At 39.2% G+C, this 23,791-nt stretch overlaps 1 protein-coding gene across 1 annotated transcript in view; it reads right to left on the reverse strand.

Annotated features, from left to right (window-relative positions):
* The window catches only part of PTDSS2 (phosphatidylserine synthase 2), a 49,424-nt gene extending 25,834 nt beyond the window's left edge, over positions 1-23,590 (reverse strand). The window contains exons 1-7 of the mRNA XM_081874920.1: positions 23,156-23,590; positions 16,108-16,209; positions 9,469-9,551; positions 5,406-5,473; positions 3,635-3,769; positions 2,368-2,418; positions 1,092-1,205 (exon numbers count right to left, since the gene is read on the reverse strand). Coding sequence (XP_081731046.1) covers positions 1,092-1,205; positions 2,368-2,418; positions 3,635-3,769; positions 5,406-5,473; positions 9,469-9,551; positions 16,108-16,209; positions 23,156-23,424 — 822 coding nt within the window. The 5' untranslated portion in view covers positions 23,425-23,590. The remainder of the gene's footprint in view (positions 1-1,091; positions 1,206-2,367; positions 2,419-3,634; positions 3,770-5,405; positions 5,474-9,468; positions 9,552-16,107; positions 16,210-23,155) is intronic.
* Positions 23,591-23,791: the final 201 nt, after the last annotated feature.

Genomic DNA, 23,791 nt, shown 5'->3' on the forward strand with positions numbered 1-23,791 from the left:
GGCTTTGCCCTTGTCTGCATCCTGAGCCCGCCTCTCTTCGAGCCTTGCCGTTTGCAGCGCTAGCTGGAGTTCCAACACCCTGTACCTTTCCTCCAGGCTTGGACCCGCTCCAGCTCCTCCTGCGTCTCCGGCTCCGGTTGGGTTGCTCATGATGCCTTTTTTTGCACAAGCGCTTACAGAGACTGTCGGATTGCTGTGATGGGATGATGAGCTACTTGTGCGTAAAAGTTCAGTCCCTCAGATCTTGGGCATGTTTCTCAAGACTCTGTCTACAGCGGAGCCCCTTAAGCATGACTCCCTTAATCGCTGGCAGAATCCGACAGTGGGCGTCTGCGGAATCTACTCCAACATAAAAGTTCCTTGACGGAAACGCGTCTTCGGGATTCTCGGCGCGACAGTTTCCGGCAAGGAGTGGGAGTGCCTACAGGAGGTCCTGAGACCTCACCACTGTTTTCACTAGAAGTCTCCCTGAGCCATCCCTCTGACTCTCTTTCTTTGGGAGCTCCCTCTCTCCCCCTGCTGGTGCCTTCCTCCGCTGCTGAGTCTCTCCTAGCTTCCGAGAGCCCCTCCACCGCCTGCCTTTCCGATGGCAGTTCCCTGACACTTACCAAGCTGGTTAGTTCTGCTATACTATAGTTAAGACCAACCATATTTTAGGGTTCAAAGTAATTTTAATCTGCAGCTACCCAAAAACTGAAACAAAAGCTTCCAATTCCCTCCTCACAGCTGCAGTGGAGGTGGGGGTTGCAAGTATGAGGTTGTTCTAGGTTAATTCCTCTTGCACATTCCTCATTGCTATGTCCAAACACAGGAAATATATTTATTGGGAAGAGTCCATAAACTACCATAAGTCTTTTTCATGCATGCCATATAGCAGACATTTAATTAGCATACACAAAAAGGTAATTCATAGAGACAATATTACAGTTTAGAACTACCTGGATTTCAGATAGCAAGGATTAAAAAAAGAAAGAAAAAGAAACACTCCCATCCACCTAATGCTACTCACATTAGTAACTAAAGCACCTAAAGTAGATTATTGGCATAGTAATTTGAACCATTAGCATATTTCTTTAGAGAACAGTACTCACATGGTCCCACCAACATTCACTGAAGTTTGGGAGCTGATGTTCCAGACTGTACTCCAGAAATTCAAACATTACACTGATAATCATGCACATCCACCAATCACGAATCATTAATGTCTGAAACGGTTTAAAAAATGAAAAGGAAAGTTAATCCTACAGATTATTCAAAACCTTGAGTTACTAAATAAAGGAACAAGTATTATATAGTGTGCTCTACAAAGGGTTCAGAATAGTCTGAGTTAAATATAGCGGGGAAAGCTTGCAGCCATAGCGGATAACAGTATAGTAGGCTGCACACCAGATTTCTGTGCTCCTTTGAAGATCAGCAGTTCCAGACAAGTGGATCAGAAGACCATATAACCATGAGCAGCACAGACTGGTAGACATATTTTCAAGCAGAATCATAACTATTATTTAAGTTTTCAGGCATCTTTCAAAAACCTGGGGTGACTCTCAAGGATGTGTCCATTTTGATCTGAAAGTACTATTCATGTTTATCCTGCAGGGACAAACTCTGCATCAACTACCCATTATTCTAGTTTTAATCAAAAAGAGCAGAAAAGATTACCAAACTAGCCACTTGCATGTACCTGTAAGTCACAGAGCAGATGGAGCAGAAGGTTTAACAAGCTACTCAACTGAAAGAAGTTGCCTTTCACCGAGGGGCCAATGGGTGGCTGAGCTGCTTTAATTTTGAGATTAAATACTGAGCAGCACAATCAGCATTTTACCTGGAAGAGAAATGCTAAATATCCATGACAACTATATAAAAATACAGATGTTGTTGCACTGTCCTAATGGAGCACTATTATGATGATGCAGCAACATGAGAACATCATGCAAAATTCCATGTTAAGCAAATGTTTCCCCATAGTTGCAATTAAGTCATTAAAGTGTAAGTTCTGAAGTCAACTGTTGACAATAGGTGATATCCAAGAAAATCATATTCTGAGTAATCTCAGTGAAATCAGTGGTTGCTTATGTCCATTGATTTCAACAGGTCTACTCCAGACAACTAAATATGTTGCTGTTAACATGCAGAGGTTTAGAGGTTTATGTATCAAAATGTGAGGACACAACATGTAAAAAGATTCCTAGCCTTGAAGGAAATTAATGACCCAGTGTAGTAAGAAATAGTTGAAGTTGAACAAACGCAGTTAAAACTTTTTCACAGATGAGTGCCTGACATAACTGATTCTGCACACTGGTAACATTGAAGGAGAAGCAGTCAAGCTGCAAATGCTAACAATAGCTGAACACAAAAAGGACCGATTCTCACCTTTATATACCAGCCAAGGAAATGAGCAGGAACAAATCCATCTAGTTTGTCCTTTAATTCAAGCAGAAAAACTGGGTTACACAGATTAGACCCGTTTATAAGGTAACTAGTTCACTGATTACTAGGTTGTAGTTTGGAGTATTTTCCATAAAGTTTATCAGATATTTCAGATACACACATACTGTCAATTTTAACAAGGCAATACTTTTATTGCTTACGTCTAAAATGCAAATATTCATCCAGGACGGCAACAACACTAACCCAAAATAAATTTTAATCTATTGTTTTAATTGCATTTTTGGGAAATCTAATTCATTTCCTCCCAAATTTTTGTAACATTTCAATTTTGACAGAATAGTGCCTTGTATCTTAGATCAGAGGTTTTCAAATTTTCTACCCCACCTACTTGAGTTGGCTGAAAATTGAAGCCAGTCAGTTTCAAAACAGTGGTGCAGAGGCAAAGCCATTCACAAAATGGTGGTGGATGAAGGCAGAATTTGGCATAATCAGCTGGCAACGGATTACATTTTCTACTGATAGCTAAGCCCTCTTAGGAAATGTACGATTTCTTTGCCACAATGTTTTCCTTGTGGCAAGGAGCACCATAGCAAGCTAAGTACAGACATTTGCAGTGGAGGTATTGTGATAGCCTCTACATTTTAAGCAGAATTTGCTGATCCAGAGGCTTTTGTCTATTTCCTTTCTCACTGCCACGTGCTTCCTAAAATCAGACAAGATTTCTGAACCCCAGAACGCAGTTAACACTTGACTTGGATAGTAGCCTATTCTTTTTCTGTACAACAACAACAACAACAGAATTTCATGCATAGAATTGCTGAATCCCAAATATAGATCTGTGAAATTTTGCTTATTTTACACAGTTTGTTTTGCTTCTAACTAGCCATGGAGGGGGGGGGCAAGCTATACAGGCTTAATCTTCAACCCACTGATACCTGAAAACAATGCTCAACAACTTCTATGACTATGGTATTTACTCCAGGCACTGCATACTCACATTTTATCATACCAGCTAAAAATGCTGAAAGCTTGGTTTTGTGTGGGTTTTTTGTTTGTTTTTTAAAGTAAAGCCCAAGATTCTCAGGAATCTGAATTCTGCTCTTGTATGGAATTACAGAATACACATTAGTGGTTATGAGGCAGGTGATGTATTGCCATTAAGCACAAATACCAAATGATACATCATACAAACACAAATTTTTAGATCAGCTTCAGTGCTAAATCAGATATTTCAGTTTCAGTCTCTTACCCAAATATTGTGAAAGGGATCTGTCCCATTGTTTGGATCATATATAAGGCAATTTCCACCATAATCTCTTTCTGGTAAGGGGACTCCTAAATTTGGATCAATGAATTTCATAAACTGTCTTCCATCATGTACAGTCTAAAGAATTAAGCACATCTATTAGTAAGAAATAGTTAAAACAAGTTCTAATGTGACAAAATATTGTACTCTTCTTGAATAGTAATTTTAACATTTTCTAAGATGGCAACACAGGTAGAAGAGTCAAGCACATTTGGTTTCATTACCTTAAATAAGAGATTGGATAAAGCCCTGTGTCCATTCACTGCTTAAAGAGTATAAGTTAATAACCTACACAAGACAATACTAAAGACAGATAAAAGCCCCCTCAATGTATTCTTTTCAGTACCTTTTACAAACATTGCTTAGACAAGCCTGCCCAGGTGCTTAGCAATGCTGATGTGAATTTTAATCTGTTTTAGTATTTTAACTTTTTGTATGTTTTAACATATTGTAATGTTTTCTTCATTTAATGGTTTTTTCTTTTTGTAATGGTTTTTTACAATCAAGCGGTGTATAAACTTTATAAATAAAATAAAATTACTGCAGCACTCTTCTAAGTGTACTCTGCACTCCACCTCAATTGTGGCACCCATAGAACATGCTTCATTAACAACGAGCACCTCTGCTTCCTGAACGACAGAAGCAAACTACCCGAGATCCTTTGGCATTTGAAGTGAAAGTGAAATCTTCTCTCAAATAACTGGCACGTGGCTACAGGAGACTAGAACTAAGAGTGTAAGAGCAACACATATGAACATTATTCCGTCCAATAGGCCACCTGTTAACAAAGGGCTGCTTTAGGGAAGTTGAGCTTATGGGTCTCAGCCTTGAAAGTAAAGGCTCCATTTTGAAAGAGAGAAAAACAGCTAGGCTCAGGCAGTTCCCTTTCTTTTTTTGGAAAGGGTGAATAGATCCACACCTAGAAATAATTGCTTTGACTCAAAACAGATGGGCAGGTACATGGCCACAACAAAGCTGGTAGTATTTAAGCCCCATGGTTGTTACACACCTGACAGGAAAACAGTATCTGAGCCTGCCTGGAACCTCTGGAGCAGTTCGGAGTGGGGAGGGGCACAGAAGCAGACCTAGATTATTATGGCATTTCTGCAGGGAATAGGCTCAACTGGGAACACTGAAATCAAGAATAAGAATTTTCACAACCTATGGAATGACCAAGAAGTGCTTTCTTGGTTTACTTGCAAATGAAATAGTAGCTAAAATACTCTCCCAGTGTTCTGAGAGCTAGTCCCCATGTAGCATAAGGTGCTGTGATAAGCTTAACAGTTCTCAGGAAATCCCATGCAAGATAGGAGACTGCTGCCCAAACACTTTTGCCAAGAACTACCTACCTAGCCAGAGGGAAAAGTCCTGACAGAAGCTTCCTTAGCTTTTGTTTACATGGATGTGTGAAAGAAACGGAGTGTGGAGGCAATAATCCCCTTGCCTTGAGAAGAGTGGATACCTCCTCTTCTGACAGCTATCCTGATGGGTCCAGTAAAAAGTAGGTCCCTGGAGAACTGCAGCCAGTCAAGAGTAAATAATACTGAACTAGATGGACTGGTGATCTGGTTTGGTATAAAGAGAGCTTTCTATGTTGGCACGCTTCCTTTTAAAGAAAACTTCCCATTTTATTGTTCATGTTTGTCACCTTTTACAAAACTTCTTTAAAAATCCCCAATAAACTGCATAAAAGATGCAATTTTTAAATCCTTACCTGAAAAAGTATGAAGATGAGGAAAAGCTCATACACTACACTGACACACAGCCAAAACCTCCAGTAGGCTAAAAGAACAAGCAAGAAAATCAGAACATACACATAAATGGGTATCTTTAGTGCAGAATGTATTTCAAATTATGGAGTGATTATGCCTTCAACGCAACACTAAACAAGATTTGAAATGTGCTGCTAGGAACCCACATTTTTTCAATTATCCACATTTATTTATAATCAAGGATTGTTTTTGCACAACATAATCTTGTTCTATTCGTTTGAGACAAGGTTCACATACATATTTAATAGCTACCTACCAGTGTCATATTTAGGAAGACAAGATGACCTTTCAAAATCTGATGTCTGATAATACCCTTGCTAAACAAGTTCTCTCTTTGTTCCGCCCATAGTTGATGAAAATGGTCCCAAAATTAAGGAACATAAGGCTAGATGGACATAGCTCAGATTTTCCACTCTGGCAAAAAATATCAGTTCTGATTTTATTATGATAGTTTTAGATATTCCATTTAAGTATCTCGTGAATGAACAACCAGCATAGGCAATGTTCCTCAGACACACCTCGAATTATAAACATTTACTAAGCTTTCTTCAAAGTGTATCACAGCATTGCTATTTTTAACTACTCCTGTTTTGGCAACTTAATTATGAGACTTCCACAACTAACACTCTGTAATGCACTTGTTAAAACTAGGATATGGTAAGTATAGTTCAAATGCCCCCACACAGGCCCCTGCTGTGAAAAGGTCCACATTTGCCTCACAGATGCAAGCCCTAATTTACAGGGTCATTTTTCTGTCAGGAATGCTAGGAATTGTAGTCCCAGGATGGTGGGGAAGGAAGAATGAAAGGGACAGTTCCAGCCCTAGTCCCCTGCTAGGAACAGGAACACCCATCACTGTCTCACCCAAATAAGGTTTGTAGTTTTGTAGTGCCTATGCGTGTTCTGTTCTGTGGCTGCTCACAAGGAGCATTTGAAAAGATCAAGCTCCATTCAGGGCAACCATAGGAATGCTCATGCATCCCTAATTAGCACTCATTTCTCTTCAGTGACAGATCACTCATTTATTCTTTTATTCTAGCACTCTCATTAACAGCCTTATGTCTTCTTCACTACTCAAGTTCAGACGACAGACTAGCTGAAATGTCCTTTCTCTAATAGCTTTGTTGCTCTGTAGAAAGCAGATTATTTTATGCTTTCCAAGCAGTTTTGGAAATCATTTTATGTAATTGCAGAGATGTGTGCAATGTTTGAAAATAATGCTTAACTCAGGAGGGGGTATGTGAAAATTGGCCACTTATTCCTTTTGAACCATTTTCAGATGATCCACCCATTCAATATTACAAAAGCATCTCCATTCTATCAAGTTGCCTTTTTCTTCTCTCGTATATGATAGAAAAGGTAACATTTCTAACAGTGAAGGTCAGCACTGAGTTACAATTTCTAAATTGTTTTTCATTATGTTTTGCTTCAAAACCAGTACTATGAGTGTTTAAAGCACTCAGTTTGTTGACAAGTGACTCACAGAATCACATTATGTGACAAAGACTGCAATTCTGAACATGCCTGCCAGGGAATAAACCCACTGACCAAAGTAGGCCTGATTTGAGAGTTGACAAGCATAAGATTGCACTGTAAGGTCTGCATACTCATCCTCCTTCAACAAACAAAGAAAGAAAATTAACATTAATTTGAAAATGAGGATACTTAACAGTATCAGTCATTTGTTAGATATACAGAAAAATCTATGGGTCCACCCTCTGCACAACTGTAGGAATGTTGTTTTAAAAAATTGGGGAGGGGGTAAGTGAATATGAAATAATACAATATTGAATACAATAATCATGCTTTGGAAATTCACAAAACAACAGATACACAGAAATGAATGCATTTTGGTTATTCCCTTCCAACTCTACAATTCTATGAATCTCTAGATACTGAATGCATTGGCATGGAAAATGGACAGAATATCCTCAACAGACCAGAAGAAAATCCAGGACTTTAAGATACTCAATAAAATTACACAATATAAACTATTATGAAAAGGAATAATCAACAATAGAAATACTTCAAAAACATTTGATTCTTTTTATTTCTTATTGGAATTGGCATTATACAAAGGAATCTGTGGTGATGGATATCCCAAGCATGTAATACAAGAACTGAATTGATGTAACTCAGAAAATGCTTTCTTGAGGCATATGGAATGGGCACATTCTGTGATGTTTCTTTCCGGGCATAAATTACAACGCTTTATCAACTTTGTTTTGGATAATTTTTTTGCAAATGTTCACACTCTCTTAAATTATATTTCTGTGATGTGTTGAATAACAGACAGGCAACAAAAGTGGGTTTGAGAACTTTATGGTAGCTAAAATATCAATACTGAGAAGTTGGATGGACAAATATCTACCATCTATCTGTTAGTGGTTTGAATCTCACTGTCCTTTACATTTGAATGAACAACTTCTTAATTGTAAATTCTGTTTAGACACCTATTTGGACATTTGAATTACCTATGTTTATATCAGAATTATATCATATGTTTATATCAGAATTGTCAGAATATTCTTAATGTTAATATCAGCTGACAATCTTATTTTTGTTGTTATTTATATTTGGTTTGTTATTTTTTCTGTTATATTTTCAAATAAAAAATGTCCTTTTTTTAAAAAAAAAATTTGATTGTATTTGTTAAGCTGCAATTATATAAATGTAATAAATTTTAAAAACAAGAAACAAGGATAATGCGCTATCTAAACAAATAGAGCCATACTGCTGCACTCTTGCATCACAGCAGCATACTTCAGCAAATTGTCTACAACAATATTTCTATTGTACTTCTGACTAATGAAATAAAATGTCAGACAAAAATATTAATGCTCTGAAGAACAGTGTTTGTGTGTAAAACTTCCCACAGAGGAAGCTGTCTTTGTGATGCAAAACATTTATCAAGTTACCATGTTTAGCAAAACTTCAAGTGAAGGATGGTGAATACAGTAAATACATTGGTGTTAAATACCTTAATTTTTTTTTTTATCATTTTCAGTTTTACAAATCTGCAGAATGGTGTTTAGCCAAATACAAACCACACATTTTCCATCAACTTCCCTTTTCAATATAATTATTTATGTCACATCTTCAAGGATACTTGAAAGAATTTGTAACAACAATATAAATTAATAAAGTCACAAAAATATAAAAATGTAACAAGTCATCAGGATCTTTCCCACAGGGCATTCAATAGTAGACAACCCTATTGTGGGAAAGACAATAGTCCAGCTGGAGAAGGCTATTCTTTGCCTGCGTCTCTTTCTATCCCACAGTCTTTTCCACAGGGTGGCTGGTGGCAGATGGACTTGTGGAATTGGGGGCAGGCGGTAGACAGTGGAACAGGAGCACAAATTTAGTGCTCTCTTTGCCTGCCTCTCTTACTCAAGGTAAGTTATTTTTGGTAGAAGAGGCCGGGGGACACACACACCTTTTCCAGGTATAATCTAAATCTGAAATAGATAACTGAAATGTGTCCTTTTCTTAAGCACTCACTAAGTGGAATGTTTGTTCCACAATGCTCTGCAGTTGCAGTTCTCCAGCCTACATACACCATTGGCCTGATCTAGCAGGTTCTTCTTACATTTTTATAGCAAATACTTTATTTACTTAAATCTAATGCACCATTGAATCTAATGCGCACCTCAATTTTCAGAACCTTGAAACCCCAAAAAAAGTATTTGCTGACGAAAGTAAATGTGCCATCAAATCTAATGCACGCCTTAGTTTTCGCAATGTAATTTGGCCAAAAAAGGTGAGCATTAGATTCAATTAAGTACGGTAAAATATGTCATCTGTTAAGTGACTAATGAGCAGTCAGATGAGGACTTCTGAAAACTATGCTAGATTCTGATAATGAAATCACATTCTACCTAGGGGGTACAGGCTATGAAACATAGGTTACTACTTTCAACATTTACATATAACCATTAGGAGCCATTTTACCAAGTGCATCATTATCAAGAGAAGTTTTATGATATGAGCAATTTTGATTACCTGGATGAGGTCTTGAAAATGGCCCATCTTTTGCTTGAGTGACTCCAAAACACAAGAAAACTAAAATGCTGGCAACAATACCTCTGGAAAAAAAACACTTTCAATTTACATCTGTTCATGAATGGTTTTTGTTAAATATGTCTTTTGAATGTCCATAGAACATCTAAAATCAGAAAAACTATTTGAAGGCAGTCTAGTCTTGAAGACTGAAAGACCATGAAGTTCATACTCTGTGATAAATAGGTTGTTTTAGATACATTTTAGTAGTCAAAAGCATGCAACAGGGAAGAAAACTGATTTTGCCTGGCTCAATATTAACTCTTCTTACCTACTAAAAGTTGTTCGCAAATCCTTTTGAGAAAAACCAAAAGATAAAACACTGATTCTCTTAAAATTGAAAGGCAGGTCGGTTCTTAAAAATCTTATTCAGATCAGTCAAGCAGTTGGCACAATTCAATTTCCACAGCTTCTGCTTTTGGTGTGGCCATATCAAGAAGGGAATGATTCAGAGTTTGAAATTCGCAGGGCACTAGGCGCATTTTGTACCTGGCTATTGGCCTCTTACAATCAAGTGAAGATTCCTGGGCACCTGGTGCCTGATGTCCCCGCCAGATCTTTAGATCTTTCCAGTTTCTGCACACTAACAACACATCCTTTAGAATTCTACCCCCAATATTTTATCTGCACAATCAGAACAAATTTCAGGAACCAGAAAGTTGTATTGAAAAATACAACTTTTGAGCTGTCTGGCTCCAAAATGCCAACTAGACACTTAATTTTGGCAACTGTAACCCTGGTTTAAGAGCCATTTGGTGCCTAGCTTATTTATCTGAGTTTCTAACACTGAAATTATTTCCCATGGACACTAATGAGGTCTTGCTGAGAATCAAGAACTTATGAGGTCGTTGCTACCTGCTTTGGTAGCAGCTGAATTCCTTCCTAGCAGGGACCCGCTGAGAAGTCTACCAGGCAGCTTCTTCCCTACCCAATGTGCCAAAGCTGATAAAGGCAGCAAGGGGATGGAAGTCCCAAGCTAACTGCGTGTCTGGGTATGGATCCACCAGTCTGTAGCTGAGTTATAATTAACTTGCCTGGTCATCTGCAACATGGGAAGTCCCCTTTATACAATCTGACATGCTTCCATTTGTCATTCATACCATAAACAGTTACTTGGCTCATAAATGTGATGGGGATGCACAGGTAATATTCAGCCTCCATAATGTGTAGCTAAAAGGGGAGTGAGGCACAGTCATAGATCAACAGGTCTGGCTAATTACATACTAGTTTTCCATAGGCATATGTGATCTCCTTGGCACTTTAAAACTGTCTGGAAAAGGCTGTAACATATTCTATTTCTGCAAACGTGAATTAATCCTTAAAGAAAGTCAACCTAGTATTTAAGTATTTCCAGTACACAAGCCACAATTACAGAGCGATATTCAATGTTAGTAATACTCAGAGTAGATCAATTGGAATAAATGATACAAACTCAAGCCTATGATTTCAACAGGTCTACTTTGAGTCTGACTTAGTTGGCTATCACCTTATTTAGTGTGGCTGTAAGTTACCACAAAAGTTTTAATAACTAAAATAGATAGAAATATTTTCAAATCAATCAAGTTACTGAACTATAGTACTGAAACTACTGTTTAAACTACTAAACTATGAACTGTTTAAACTACTAAACTATTGGAAGCCGCACCATGTCTTCAGATTCAGTCAGGTTTGTGACCTCTATAACAAAGTATTCTGCCCTTCACCAATGCTAAAAAACAACATCTGGGTCAAGTTATCATGAGTTAAGACAACATGGAACCAATTTATAGACCCTGTTTAAGTTTCACTTTATTTAATACATGAAGGCAATCTAGATTAAACATGTTGCTTTAATTCATGCATCTTGCTATAAATCATCACTGTTTTTATCTTACCATAATTTGAAATTATGTTGCTTCTTGAGTAAAAAGATAATTGCTAATCTGAAGTTTGAGGCACACATATCAGAGGGAGAATGTTCAGGCTATGTACAGTTTTAGAGTTTTATAACTCTATAAAGGGAGTCCAATTCACATAGATTATTTATGAAACTCTACATCGTCATGGAAAATCTAAAGAACTAAATGAATGGTTTACGCCTTCATTTGGTTTTACGTTCCATAAAACCAAAGCAGCAAGATCAATTCAAATTGCAGGAACCTAAATTATCTGTGTGCAGACCAAAAAGCAAGTCAGCAGCCTTGAGTGGCAAACCACAATACTGCAACAAAATCTGCACTCAAATCTGGAACTATAGATATATACCCAGAGTATAATGCTAGCCAAGGTGCACCAAGTTAACAAGCAAGTTTAAGTGCAGCCTCCATTTGAACTCTTAATCCCTTATGAGTAATTAGGCATGCTTTCTTGTTAATTTATAGAGGAAAAAAGACCAAAACAGGGTAGAAATACATCTTCTAATTGCTGCCTGATAGTACTTTATCACATGTAATTACACTGATCACCACCTTACATCAACTACACAATGCACTGGAACCTGCTCACATATTAAGGATATGCTCAGTAGTTTTATTATTTTAAATATTACTTCTATATCACCTTTCATGAAACACTCAATCAATTAAGAATACACAATGGGTGGAATTCAATATAGCACAAAGGAGAAAGTGCAAGCATTTTAGCTTGCCTAACAGAACCGATGAAACAATTTCTCTTCCCACTCCCGTTCTGGGGGTTCTCCCAACCCTCCAGAAAAGATTTGGGGGAGGTGCAAGAGAGAGCCCCATTCTTCTTGTGGGAATCTTCATGCTGGCATTCACTAATGGAACTGGTTAGCTGAATTCAGCCCATTAAAAATAATTAAGACAATACAACAGCAGCTACAGAGCCAGTACAAATTACAGTAAGCTGGTATTAATGGGAAGTGAAGGCTGGGGAGAAAACTTTTATCAGGCACCAAAACAAAGCACCATTGGTGCCTACTTATCACACAAGGCAATGCTGTTTTATAGGCTTGGTAACAATGAAAAAGACCACCACCCTAGTCACTGCAAGATGGATCTCAGCAGGTTGTAGCACAAACATAAGGGCCTCATTCAAATATTTTACTGACTGGGTAGTCTGTAAACATAACTTGGGCCCAAGTTGTTTAGGGCTTTGTAGGTCAGCACCATAGAACTGGCAGCCAGTGCAATTATTTTATAAGTGGTGCCATATGTTACGCTATGCTTGAAGCAGTAGCTCAACCTAGTCAATGCAGCATTAAGGGGGATGTTGCAGAGACATCTAAAATGTGATTAGGAAATAAACTGCATATCTGTATCCACCTACACAGACAAATCATTGGCTAAATACTGGTTATCACTTCTGCCCAGTCAATGACAACATTATGAGATGCCTCAGCTTTTTTTTTTATTCAGGTCATAGTATGAAGTTTGTGTCCCTGCACTCCCTTCCCTTCGTGATGAGAAGAGGTTTCTGAATGTGAAATCTAGGAAATATGTCATCTATTATTTTTAGATCTTTTACATCCATCAAATCATGTTGCTTTCTTTTATCTGCAGTCAATTGTTTTTGACTTAACGATAACCTCAGGTTATTTAACAATGTGAGTGCATAAGAAGAGTCTAAGAGTCTTTGGTTCAAACCAAAGACACATCCTGTTCTCATAGTGGCCAATGAGATGCCCAGGTGAAATCTACATGCGAGACCCGAGTATAAACAGCACTTTCCCCCATTTGCAATTACCACCAACTGGCATTCATAGGCATACTGCTTCCAAGACTGGAGATAACACATAGACATCATTGCTAGCAGCCTTTGATAGTATTACCCTCCATGAAATCTAAGCTCTTCAATCAATCCCTAGGACAAAGCTCCTCATTAGAGGATGCCCTTCCAAAAGAGGATTGAAAGGTGTGCTACTCTAGACTTCAGAGTGTGGTTAGAACGATATACTGAGAGGCCTTAAGATTTGAAACTCTTCCATTTACAGCATTATCAATGCACCTCCAACCTAAACCTGTGAGTCCCTCAACAGCTCTACTCACATCTGGAATGAAGAACTGTAGCTCTGTTGAAGAGCATATGGTTTGCATACATACATTCCGAGCTTCTGTTTCTGGCATTTTAAGTTACAGGGTGGAAAAAACCCCTTGTCTCTCCAGCATTTAGATTTATCAGGCTGAGCTGGCTATTAGTCCAACTTTGTGTAAGGATTGGTATCTGCTAGTTTACTTATGGGTCTCACCAGTGCTTTTGTTCTAAAAAAATGTTTAGGGGTACTCTCATTTTCCTACTCATATTGAAATACTGCCCCTCAATGAGGCCAAACTTAGATTCACAAAATGTTTAAGGGTATGCGTACCCCTGCATACCGCCAGAAAAAAAGCACTGGGTCTCATTCAGTTTTAGGGATGCATGGCATAACTATCATTTATTATAGAAATGGAAACTAGGATCAACTGGAATAATTCATTAATATCACCAGCACGGTGGCTTTTCAAAGTGCAAGATGACGAAGTACAAAATACAGTATAAAAATCTGAGGTCATCTTTAAATAAATTCACCAAGTTAACCAAGAACAATTGTATTCCAAGTTCTAGAATACACAGGTGACACATTTCCGAAATTTTCCACATACACCACTCACTCCAATTTTCCACACCAATTTTCCACTTACAAATATTACTGAAGGCATGTCAGAATAGCATCACATTCTTTCAAGAGCACTGATGTTTGATAAAAAGAACAACAAAAGCCTACAATAAAAATTGCTGCCATGATAAAGGCAACTGAAAAACAACTCCAACAGGGTAGTTAAAGACCAGCCTCTCTTTTATAAGCATATAAAGCCAAGTTCACACACACAATAAAGTAAAACCTTGGTTGTCAAATGTAATCTGTTCCCGAAGACCATTCGAATTCCAAAATGTTTGACAACGAAGGTGCAGTTTCCGATTGGTTGCAAGAGCTTCTTGCACTCAAGCGGAAGCCGCGTCAGACATTCGGGTTCCGGAAAATGTTCGAAAACTAGTTTTCTACATTCGGGAGCCGAAACGTATAGTAATAGAGGCATTCAGGAACCAAGGTTTGACTGTATTTTGCAGTTATATTTCTGCAACTTAAATGGTATATGGGAAAACCTATTATAATGTGCATCTATCAGCTATGCAACATCAGTTGATACTACACTTGTCATACACGCAAGAACCTGCAGCCAACGTTCTACAGGTATACAGCCTGACTTAATGCAAGTTCTGAACTAAAAAAACCCACCATTTTGAAATATCTTCTGGCCCTAGGTAACATTTACCTAAGAGAGCCAGTCAGTTTACATACATCATGGGGTGACAAATAAGAGAAGACATGACCTTTGCTGCTTCTTTCGTGGTGCACCTCTAATTAACAAGAGTTTTCTGTTTCATTCAAACTGAGACATTACAGTAACTATGACACAAACGAAGGTATTAAACCACAACAGTTTAAAGCTGGTTTAATATCCTGCACTGCTCTGAAGCTGATGACCATAATTTCCTGTTTTGTCCAGACTGTACTGCGATTTCCACTGGAGTTTCATATGCATTCTTCTCTGAGTCTTTGTTTCACCATTATACAATTCACTCTGGCCATACTGCATTAACTTGACTATAGCCCTAAAATCTTACTGTAACACAGGTGAGCCTTTGTGCTGAAAGTGGGTGGGAGAAAGTAGTATTTGGCATTGCAGGGAGGGAAATGAGAGGTGGCAGCAACATAGCTGGCCACTAGCCTTGTCACCTATTATTTCTATTCTACCACAACACCGTAATTTCCAACTACTCCACAAGTAGCACGCACATGTTTCAATATATTCAAACACGTTCAGTAGCTTTATATATACAAAAATTCAGTAAGTGGTTCTAATATGAACCAGTTATATGAAAACTGTAACACAGGAACTATAGTTCCCACAATATTTTTTTAAAAAATTGTGGTAGAATTAAACTTCATACTCCTTCCATCGTTCTATCTGCACAAGCACTGCAGCCTGCTAGATGGAACAACCCCTCCCTTCCTCCCCCTGCACACTGTTCTGGGGAGCCTCCTGACACACACCTGCACAGAGGCAGAAAGCCCCAATATGCAAGAAGTCTGCACAGGGCTTCTGCAGATTATGTGAATCCTGGCTAGGTGAATCCTGCCCAGTATTATTTAACAAATTTTACGTATGACTTACTCTACAGAAAACATCAATCTGTTTTATTTTCAGCAGATAGGAATATTTTAATAATGCTTCTCTATGGGAGAAGCCTTTTGGTTTATCCTTTTTATTTACTTTACTTTGGGGCAGTCTTTTAAATCTCATGATAGAAGTCGAGGAATTCAGTCAATAAACAAAAGGCTTTTTTCCTTATACAACTACAAAAGTTTAAACTTTGATATAACTGTGGAATCTCCTCATACAGAAAACATATTTACATATTTGGCGATGTTATTTTTACAAATGACAGGGGAGTCATTGCTATGCGTACAATGGACTGATAAATTTATCAAAATCCACAATAAATTAAAAGTAAATATAATAAAAATGGGTACTCTAGCTAGTTAATGAAAAATTGGCAATAAAAGCTGACTGCAACACTTATGTGACAGCTAGTTACCTCTTTGTGTTGTAGGCTGTATCCTGTGGGGTTTCTTCAAGCAGTGTCACATATCCCAGGGTGCAGGTCAGGATGAACAGGACTGTTAAGGTGTGTGCTTGCCTATTGTACAGGGGGGTGGGGGGGAGAGAGAGAGAAAGTCAACAACAAATAATATTTTTCAGGACTATTTACTGTTGCTCAGTATCTTCAGCAGGTTAAAATGTATTTATTTTATTTCATTTATTAAAGATTTACCCTTACTCCAATATAAAGTTCAGGGCAGCTAAATTTACTTATTTATAGACCACCTTTTCAAAAACAGTTCACTTAAAAATACACTAAATATAAAAATAAAAGTTGAACAAGATAATTGATTCAGAGAAAAACAAACAAACCCTATACTAACAGTTTCCTCAAACAACCCAAAGTGTTGCAGACTCTTTGGAAGGTCATACAGAAAGTTCTAGTCCTAACTTCCACAGACAGATCGTCCACAGCCTGCAAGTGTAATAAACCAAGCAGCACAGATGGTAACATCAAGCCTTGAGGAACACTTTCTATCAATTTCTAAGGGGTGAATTAGTTTCCAAATGGCAAAATTCTGAGCACAGTCAGACAGACACTGCTGCAGCAAGAGCCCATACGCCCGAACATGGTGATCAAACTGGCCTAAAAGAATGGCAAAGGTTGCAGTAAAAGTTACTCTGACAGCATTAGTACAAAAGCTGTCAATCTTTAGCTAAGCAGGGGATCATAACACTGCATTGGAAGCTTTCCCGTAAATAAAACTTAGCTTCTGAAAATACAGTTGCCTTCTCACAACTATATTGAAGCTTAGTATACAAATAATATGAGCACTGTAACCAACAGAACTACACTATGCATAATCAGTGTGCAGGAACTCAATTTTTCAACTCAGAAGACTGGAAGTTGAGGCACAATTTTAAGGAATTTCAGTTACACAACACATGAAAGATTATCAGAAAGGTTTGTTTCTCCACACTAACCAACACAAACATGTCTGCAACTTTTCCATGTACCAGCTTTCAGTAAACCGAAAACTCCTATTTATAAAGATCCACATTCTCAGTTTCAAATATAAAAGACTTTGTGTATTATTCTAAGAGAATAAGCATGCAGTGTTACACAATTCACATGATGGGACTTCCCTTTCTTCTCCTGCTCACTATATCCCTCTGCATGCTCCCCAATCTGTTCTAGAGGATCCTCAAACTCTTCAGAACAGATTGGAAGGCATATAGGCATTATAGAGTGTATGGGGAATTCATTCCACAAAGAGTGATGGATGATCATCACTCAATAGTTTTCTTCATCTCTCATGGGCCACTTCACAAAACAGAGGGTCCAATATTCAAGCATCATTTAACAAAGGAACAGAAAAGGCAAACAATTTATCATCAATAGCAATAGTATATACCGGTACTTTGTTGAGATGGCAGCAATAAGGAATGGAAGAGGACATTCATGACCTAGCTTCTATGCAGAGATTACCTCCAGTTCAGTAAGCTATGGTTTAATTTTCTACAACTAGATTAGTTTTCTTTTGTGGATCCTACATAAGGAAATGTGGTCTCCAAGTTATGTTCCATTCCATTTTCTGCAAGTCACAGAATGACAGCTGCTTGATAAACTCTTTAAGTATGAAACAAAGGACAGGCAGAATCACCCTCAATGACTTATTTTCAGCATTGGGGCATTCTTCTCCCAGAAATCAATGAAGACCCAGCAACTTTGGGATGAAAACAAATAAAAGGTAAATTGTGTGCTCTTTTGGCAGCATTCATGTGCTCTTTTGGCAGCATTTATCTTTAAAAACCTCTAATCCATTCCAATCTATATTAGAGTACAGCATAAAATTAAACTCAATGAGAGGGCAGATTTTAGTAAACACACAAGAATCAATTTAAAGGAATCAACAACAGGACAGCCACCTATGTCTAGATAAACAAAGACAGCCATTTCCCAGCACTTTCCAGAAGTCCTTATGAAAAACAAAGTCATTTGACAATGGTTCATTATTCTGTAAAAACAGCAAAGCTGAAAGAACTTGAGGGTTGCTCCACAGGTTCTGGCGCAACTCTCAACAGTGCACAGATAACCTCCCAACTTCTCCTTCATGTACTTCTGAAGTAGCTCACTTGGGGCCAAACTAGAAGTTATGTCAGAAGAAGTGAATTACAATAATGCAAAGCCCCTACAAAATGGGGTGGCAGCACTGATGGACTGACAGCACAGGCAGGAGAAGCATTCCCTGCTATGGTCTCTCTCCAAGCCTGCTTTAAGGGGGGAAGGGAAAGAACTTTCCATCAGTGGTGCTCCATGACTGAAGCAAGCCTCACTAAGAGAAATAACTTAAAAGACTTTATTTTAGGCGGTTGGCACAGAAGGTTATTTACCTCCCTCCCCCCCTTCATGATCTCCCACTGCAATTTCACTACAGATTTCAGTACAATCCAGCCTAAATTGGGTTGCTGCCACATCTACTTTGCCCCTCAGTTGAGATGTTAAATGCTGAATGTTTCCACACAGACTATATTAAGGACCATATTAAATATTTATCTTAAGCAGAAGGACAGTTACAAACCTGACATAAAAAACAGCAAACATTTCAATCTCCCATGAACATGCTGCTAGTCTGTAAGTCTCAGTTCTTCAGTAAAAGAATTTCAGAGGAAAAATTCTAGCATGAACATGCTGAACTACAATGAATCAGTAAGTGATTTTAAGATTCAATTGAGACCAAATATTTTTTCTTCCCCTATAGGTGTGCTATGTTATGAAGTTTGTGCTACAGCTGTGAATGGTCACAGTGCTTCTTTGTATACATTTCAACTTTGTATAGAAATGTCACACTGCTTACAAATGCACATGCACTCTCTATGCATGGATTGCACAGTTGCACTGCATCTACTGGCTACACTCTGCTTCCACCCACAATGCCTACACATTAAGAAAAATGTCAGGAAGAAAAACCATGCATGTGCCACTTTACATAAATATGGCTGCCCTTTCCAAGCATTTCACAGGATGCATTACTTTAGGGATTGAAGCCTAAGTGTACAGCATTCATATGGTGGCCAAATGTGTGTGCGAACAGTCCTCATACACCTCTTACACCAGCAGTGGAGAAGCTCTGACCTATGGGGCCCAATTAGGCCTTAGCCCATGAGACCATTTTGACAGAGCCATGCTCACCTGTCCTACACCTGACATCATATATGATATTGGCTGTGGGGCAGGCAAAGGGGGAATTGCAGGCATTCCCCATACAGTTCTCTCTAAGCACCACTCATCAGCTGATTGATTACCAGTGCTTGCAGGAAGTCAACCAACTGATGTCACAATGACATTGGGCAGCCTAATTTTGCCCAGTGCAGTATGTGATTTTTGAAGTTCTGACAATAAGCTAATTGTTGGGGCTTTAAAGTGCAATACAAGGCTCTCTGGAAGTACTAACAATCAGCAGGCTATCAATGATTGCAGAGTTGTGTGCAGCTCTTTGAAACTCTAACAATTGGACAATGGTCAGGACCTTTGTACCACACACAAAGCCATGTACCACACAGGGTGAAAAACATCACCATCATCACAGGGATGCCAAGTGATTGATAGGTGGGTGGTCCCTATCAAACTTAGCTTGCAGAGGTCAGACTCTATGATCCAGACCACTGACCAGATCCAACCCCCTTTTCCTCTTTTACATTTAATGAGCATTCAGCCTCATTTACATGTTTGCTTTTAAACTGAGGGTAACACTTCATGTATCTGATGAAACTGACTCTTGTCCATAAAAGCATACACCATACTAAATCTGTTTATCTTTAAACTGCCAATAGATTCTCTTCTTTTTGCTGTAACAAACTCTCAGAGCATGAAAAATTACTTAGGACTACAATTGTAATACTACTGGCTGGGAGTAACTCCTAAAGAAATGCAATGGGGTTTTTAAACTGTTTATTTGTCTTTTTCAGATACTATACAGAACATTGAATGACTGGATGGGGTTTATTTTTGAGTGGACATGTATAGTAGCGATGGGGAACAATTTTCTGGCCAAGGGCTGCATTTCCTTTCGGGCAACCTTTTGTGGGCCACAGGGCAGCGCTACATGTCAGAGACAAAAGTGGGAACAGCATGAAATGTAAAAATTTACCTTTATACAATAGATTAGTTTCTACACATATTTCTCTAGTCTCCATTCAGACAAACAAAAGGTAAAATATTACTTCAAAAACACATCTCAGTCAGACAAAAACACTCAAGAACACTACAAAGCCAGCAAGGGGCATGCCTGGAAGAGTTCCAAGAGCAACAGAACTGTGTTTAGCCTTTTAGACTGAGGTTCTCCACCCCTGATGCACTATTGTCCTTCCAAAAATATCAGAAAGTATGGGTACATGCTGCACTTTGTGGCAGCATGTATGTTAATCCACCTTAAATTATGATCAATGAAAAATTACATTCCTCAGTTATTCACTATTAGAATGAACTAAACTGAATCTCTAAAAGAATGTGTTTGGTGATCAAGGTAACATAAAATACTATGAAAGATTAACATTCTGTCAGTTCTTAGATTCCTTTTTCAAAAGTTTGAGCATATTCAAGTGTAAGAGTATTTAAGAACTCATTAAATACTGCACTTCTCTTCATAGCTTAAACGGACACATATAATCAAAATAGCAGTTAAACAAACAATGGTCAAATCATTGAAGACGATATAAAAGATCTGACTATACTATAGAACACTTATCACCCAGAATAATGAAACATCATCAACAGTATTGGAAAAATAGTTCAGCAATAAAATGTACAATCTTTAAACTAGTATTAAAGAAGCAATCAAGTTACAATTTTACCCATTCTCCATTGAAAGGGCAGGACTGTGCCAGTATGTCTGCAAGATCCAGTTATTTGGTCACTAATTCAGCCAATACACAGCAACTTCCCAGAATGTCCTCTGTGGTCCTTCCTGAACTCTGATAAAAGATTGTGTTTCCTAAACCTGAGATATTGCAGGCTCTAAGTCAGTCCCTACAATGTTGCCGGAATGAAATAACCACTACAGCCTCACTAGGTATACTCTATGTTTGCAGAACTCTCACTGAATATCAGCAGATCTTTCAAGATCAATATACTCCAAATTTTATTACTGCTAAGATCAGAGGAGTCAGACTCAGGGGCAACCTCAAGCCAAACCAGGTCGGAGTCACTTCAAATCAGGCCCTTCTATCTTTACTAAGCCTCTTGCAGAACCAGAAAAACTATGCCCTCTGTTGTCTTTGAAGATAAATTGATGTCTAAAGTTAATCATTGTATTCCCTTTTCCATAATTGATGTATGTGGCACAAGAAGAAGAAAGGGTTTTGAAGCTGGAAACCATGTTACTTAACATACTGTGGAGGATAAAACGCTTGAGAATTTTTTTAAAGTTTGCAGGAAATTTTGTCTCTCCCAGTGAAACTAAGGACACTGAGTTGATGCTTAATTAAATTACCAGATTTCCAACTAACATCATGCTGTTTGCTAGAAAATAATTTGCCCTCTCAAGAATTGCACGAAAAGAAAAAGTTACACCCATTGTGGAGGAAGAAAAGAACCATCATTCTGGGTATTACATTACAAGCCTAACAACTGTCATGGAAAGAGAACAGTGGCACCTCAAAGATATAAAGCAAGTGGAATAAATAAAGACACAAAGTGGAAAAATATACAAGAATTAGTGATGCCACAATTACGATATCTTTGTGGGTAGGTATTGTACTATATCGTTTGTTCTTGCGTAGGCTTTTCATGGCAAAAGAATTTTTATTATTTTTTGCTTTGAAGATGGTTTTGATACAGTCTTTTTTCATACTGTCTCAACAATAATAAAGTATGGCTTTGCTTTTAGGTGTGCATCAGGACAAGTAAAGTTTTAACCAGTTCTGTTTGAGAATATAATAAACTAAACAAGGTAGTCGTGATAAGTCTAAAGGAGAAAAATAACATCACACAAGTGCACACCTACTTCATCAGATATGGATGTGTTGAGGTCTGTCAATCCTTTTTTTTAATATAGATGAAAAATTACTTACTAGTATGTAAATATTAGTAAATATTCTGCCTCCATCTCTTCACGAGACTGCTCAACTACAAAAGTCACACTATCTTTCACTACTTGTGTTATGTTTTTGTAGTACAAATGCTGGAATAGTAGAATGATATCTGGAAAACTATCACAAACCAATAAGCAAGGGCACTTAGAGAAGTGCTCTTCTCTACAAACCGCCCAGGCAAGTATTCTCTTGAGATAAGGAGATGAAAGTGTGGTTTTGCCTTTCAACTACCACAAGTAGGCTGTTGCCTAGGAAAGTTATCCCACAAGTGTGCAATTGAAGCAAGATCAAATGTATTTACTCAGAAATTAAGTCTAACTGAATTAAACAGGATATATTTCCAAGTATGCATGGGAAAGCAGTCTGAGTTTCCTCTTGGTGCTGTAAATTACAGATATTTCTCAGAGATTTTGCTATATCAAATACTCATCAAGCTAGGAGAGGTGGAAAAAGCCAGCAGTAAATATAAAGCGTATTTACTCAGCAGTAAGTCGTACAGAGCTACGTGATATTTACTCAACAACTGTGTTTAGGGATGTAACACTAATCACTTCCCCGACTGACCGCAAAAGCTGAGGAGAGAAACCAAAGGAGGGCCAATTCCTAAGAGAAGGAACAGCAGAAGTGACTTGAGAAAAGAAGCAGGCTCAGCAGGGCTCCTGGGAAGGAGACACCCAGAAAGAGAAGTCCAGCCTGATTCCAACGAGATGCACACCCTTCTTTATATCCTCGGTTCCAGCGTCCTCAAGTTCACCGCGCTCACTCCCTTCTCCTTGCCTTTTAAACCGACAGCCTGCCTACCTGCATCTTTAGTTGTGCATACACAAGTCTATTTAGTGTGGGCAACCCGTGTCCGTGGACTGCGCCGTTTCCCTCCGCGTGTCAGGGGGAAAGGGCCTCGGGGAAGAGAGGCGACGAGGGGGGAAGGACACGGGCTCCAGCCCCCTTACCAGAAGAACGTGTTGGTCCCGTCATCGTACACCTCGGACTCCGTGCTGCGCCGGCTCCCGTGCGTCGTGGTGGAAGCAGTGGTGGTCGTGGGGGCAGCGGCGGCGGCGGCGGCTCCCGGCGTCGCGCCCCTACAGCGTCCCGGCGAAACCTCTGCCACGGGGGGAGAAGCCCCGTTGGGCTCCGGCGGCGGCGGCGGCGGCAGCTCCTCTTCCTCCAGGGCTGCCTTTCCGGAGCCCCCTCCGTGACCTCTCCGCTCGCTGCGCCTCATGACGGGGACGGCTGGCTGCAGAAAGGCGGCGGGGAGAGAGCGGCGACTCAAGCGACGCCCCGCGCGCACCCCTCCGCGCGCCCCATCTGAGAGGAAGAGGCGAGCCCAAAGAGCAACAGCGCGCTCCGCAGCTCACAGGCGGCGCTTCAGCACCGCTTGCTCGTGACCCCACGTAGGCCGGGGTCGAGGGGCGGGGCCGCGCTCGCGGAAGGCGTGATTCGCTGCCGAGGCGGTGCGCGTGCGCAGTCGGGGGCAGCGGCATGAACTCCACAAGCCAGGAGAGGGCGGGAGGAGACAAAGTGGGGCGTGGTTTTTTGTGCGTGTGTTTTGCTCGTGGGCGAAGAGCGGTCTGTTAGGCTCTTCTGGT

The sequence above is a fragment of the Podarcis erhardii genome (genome assembly GCF_964252035.2).
Source record: "Podarcis erhardii genome assembly, chromosome: 1".
NCBI lineage: Eukaryota > Metazoa > Chordata > Lepidosauria > Squamata > Lacertidae > Podarcis > Podarcis erhardii.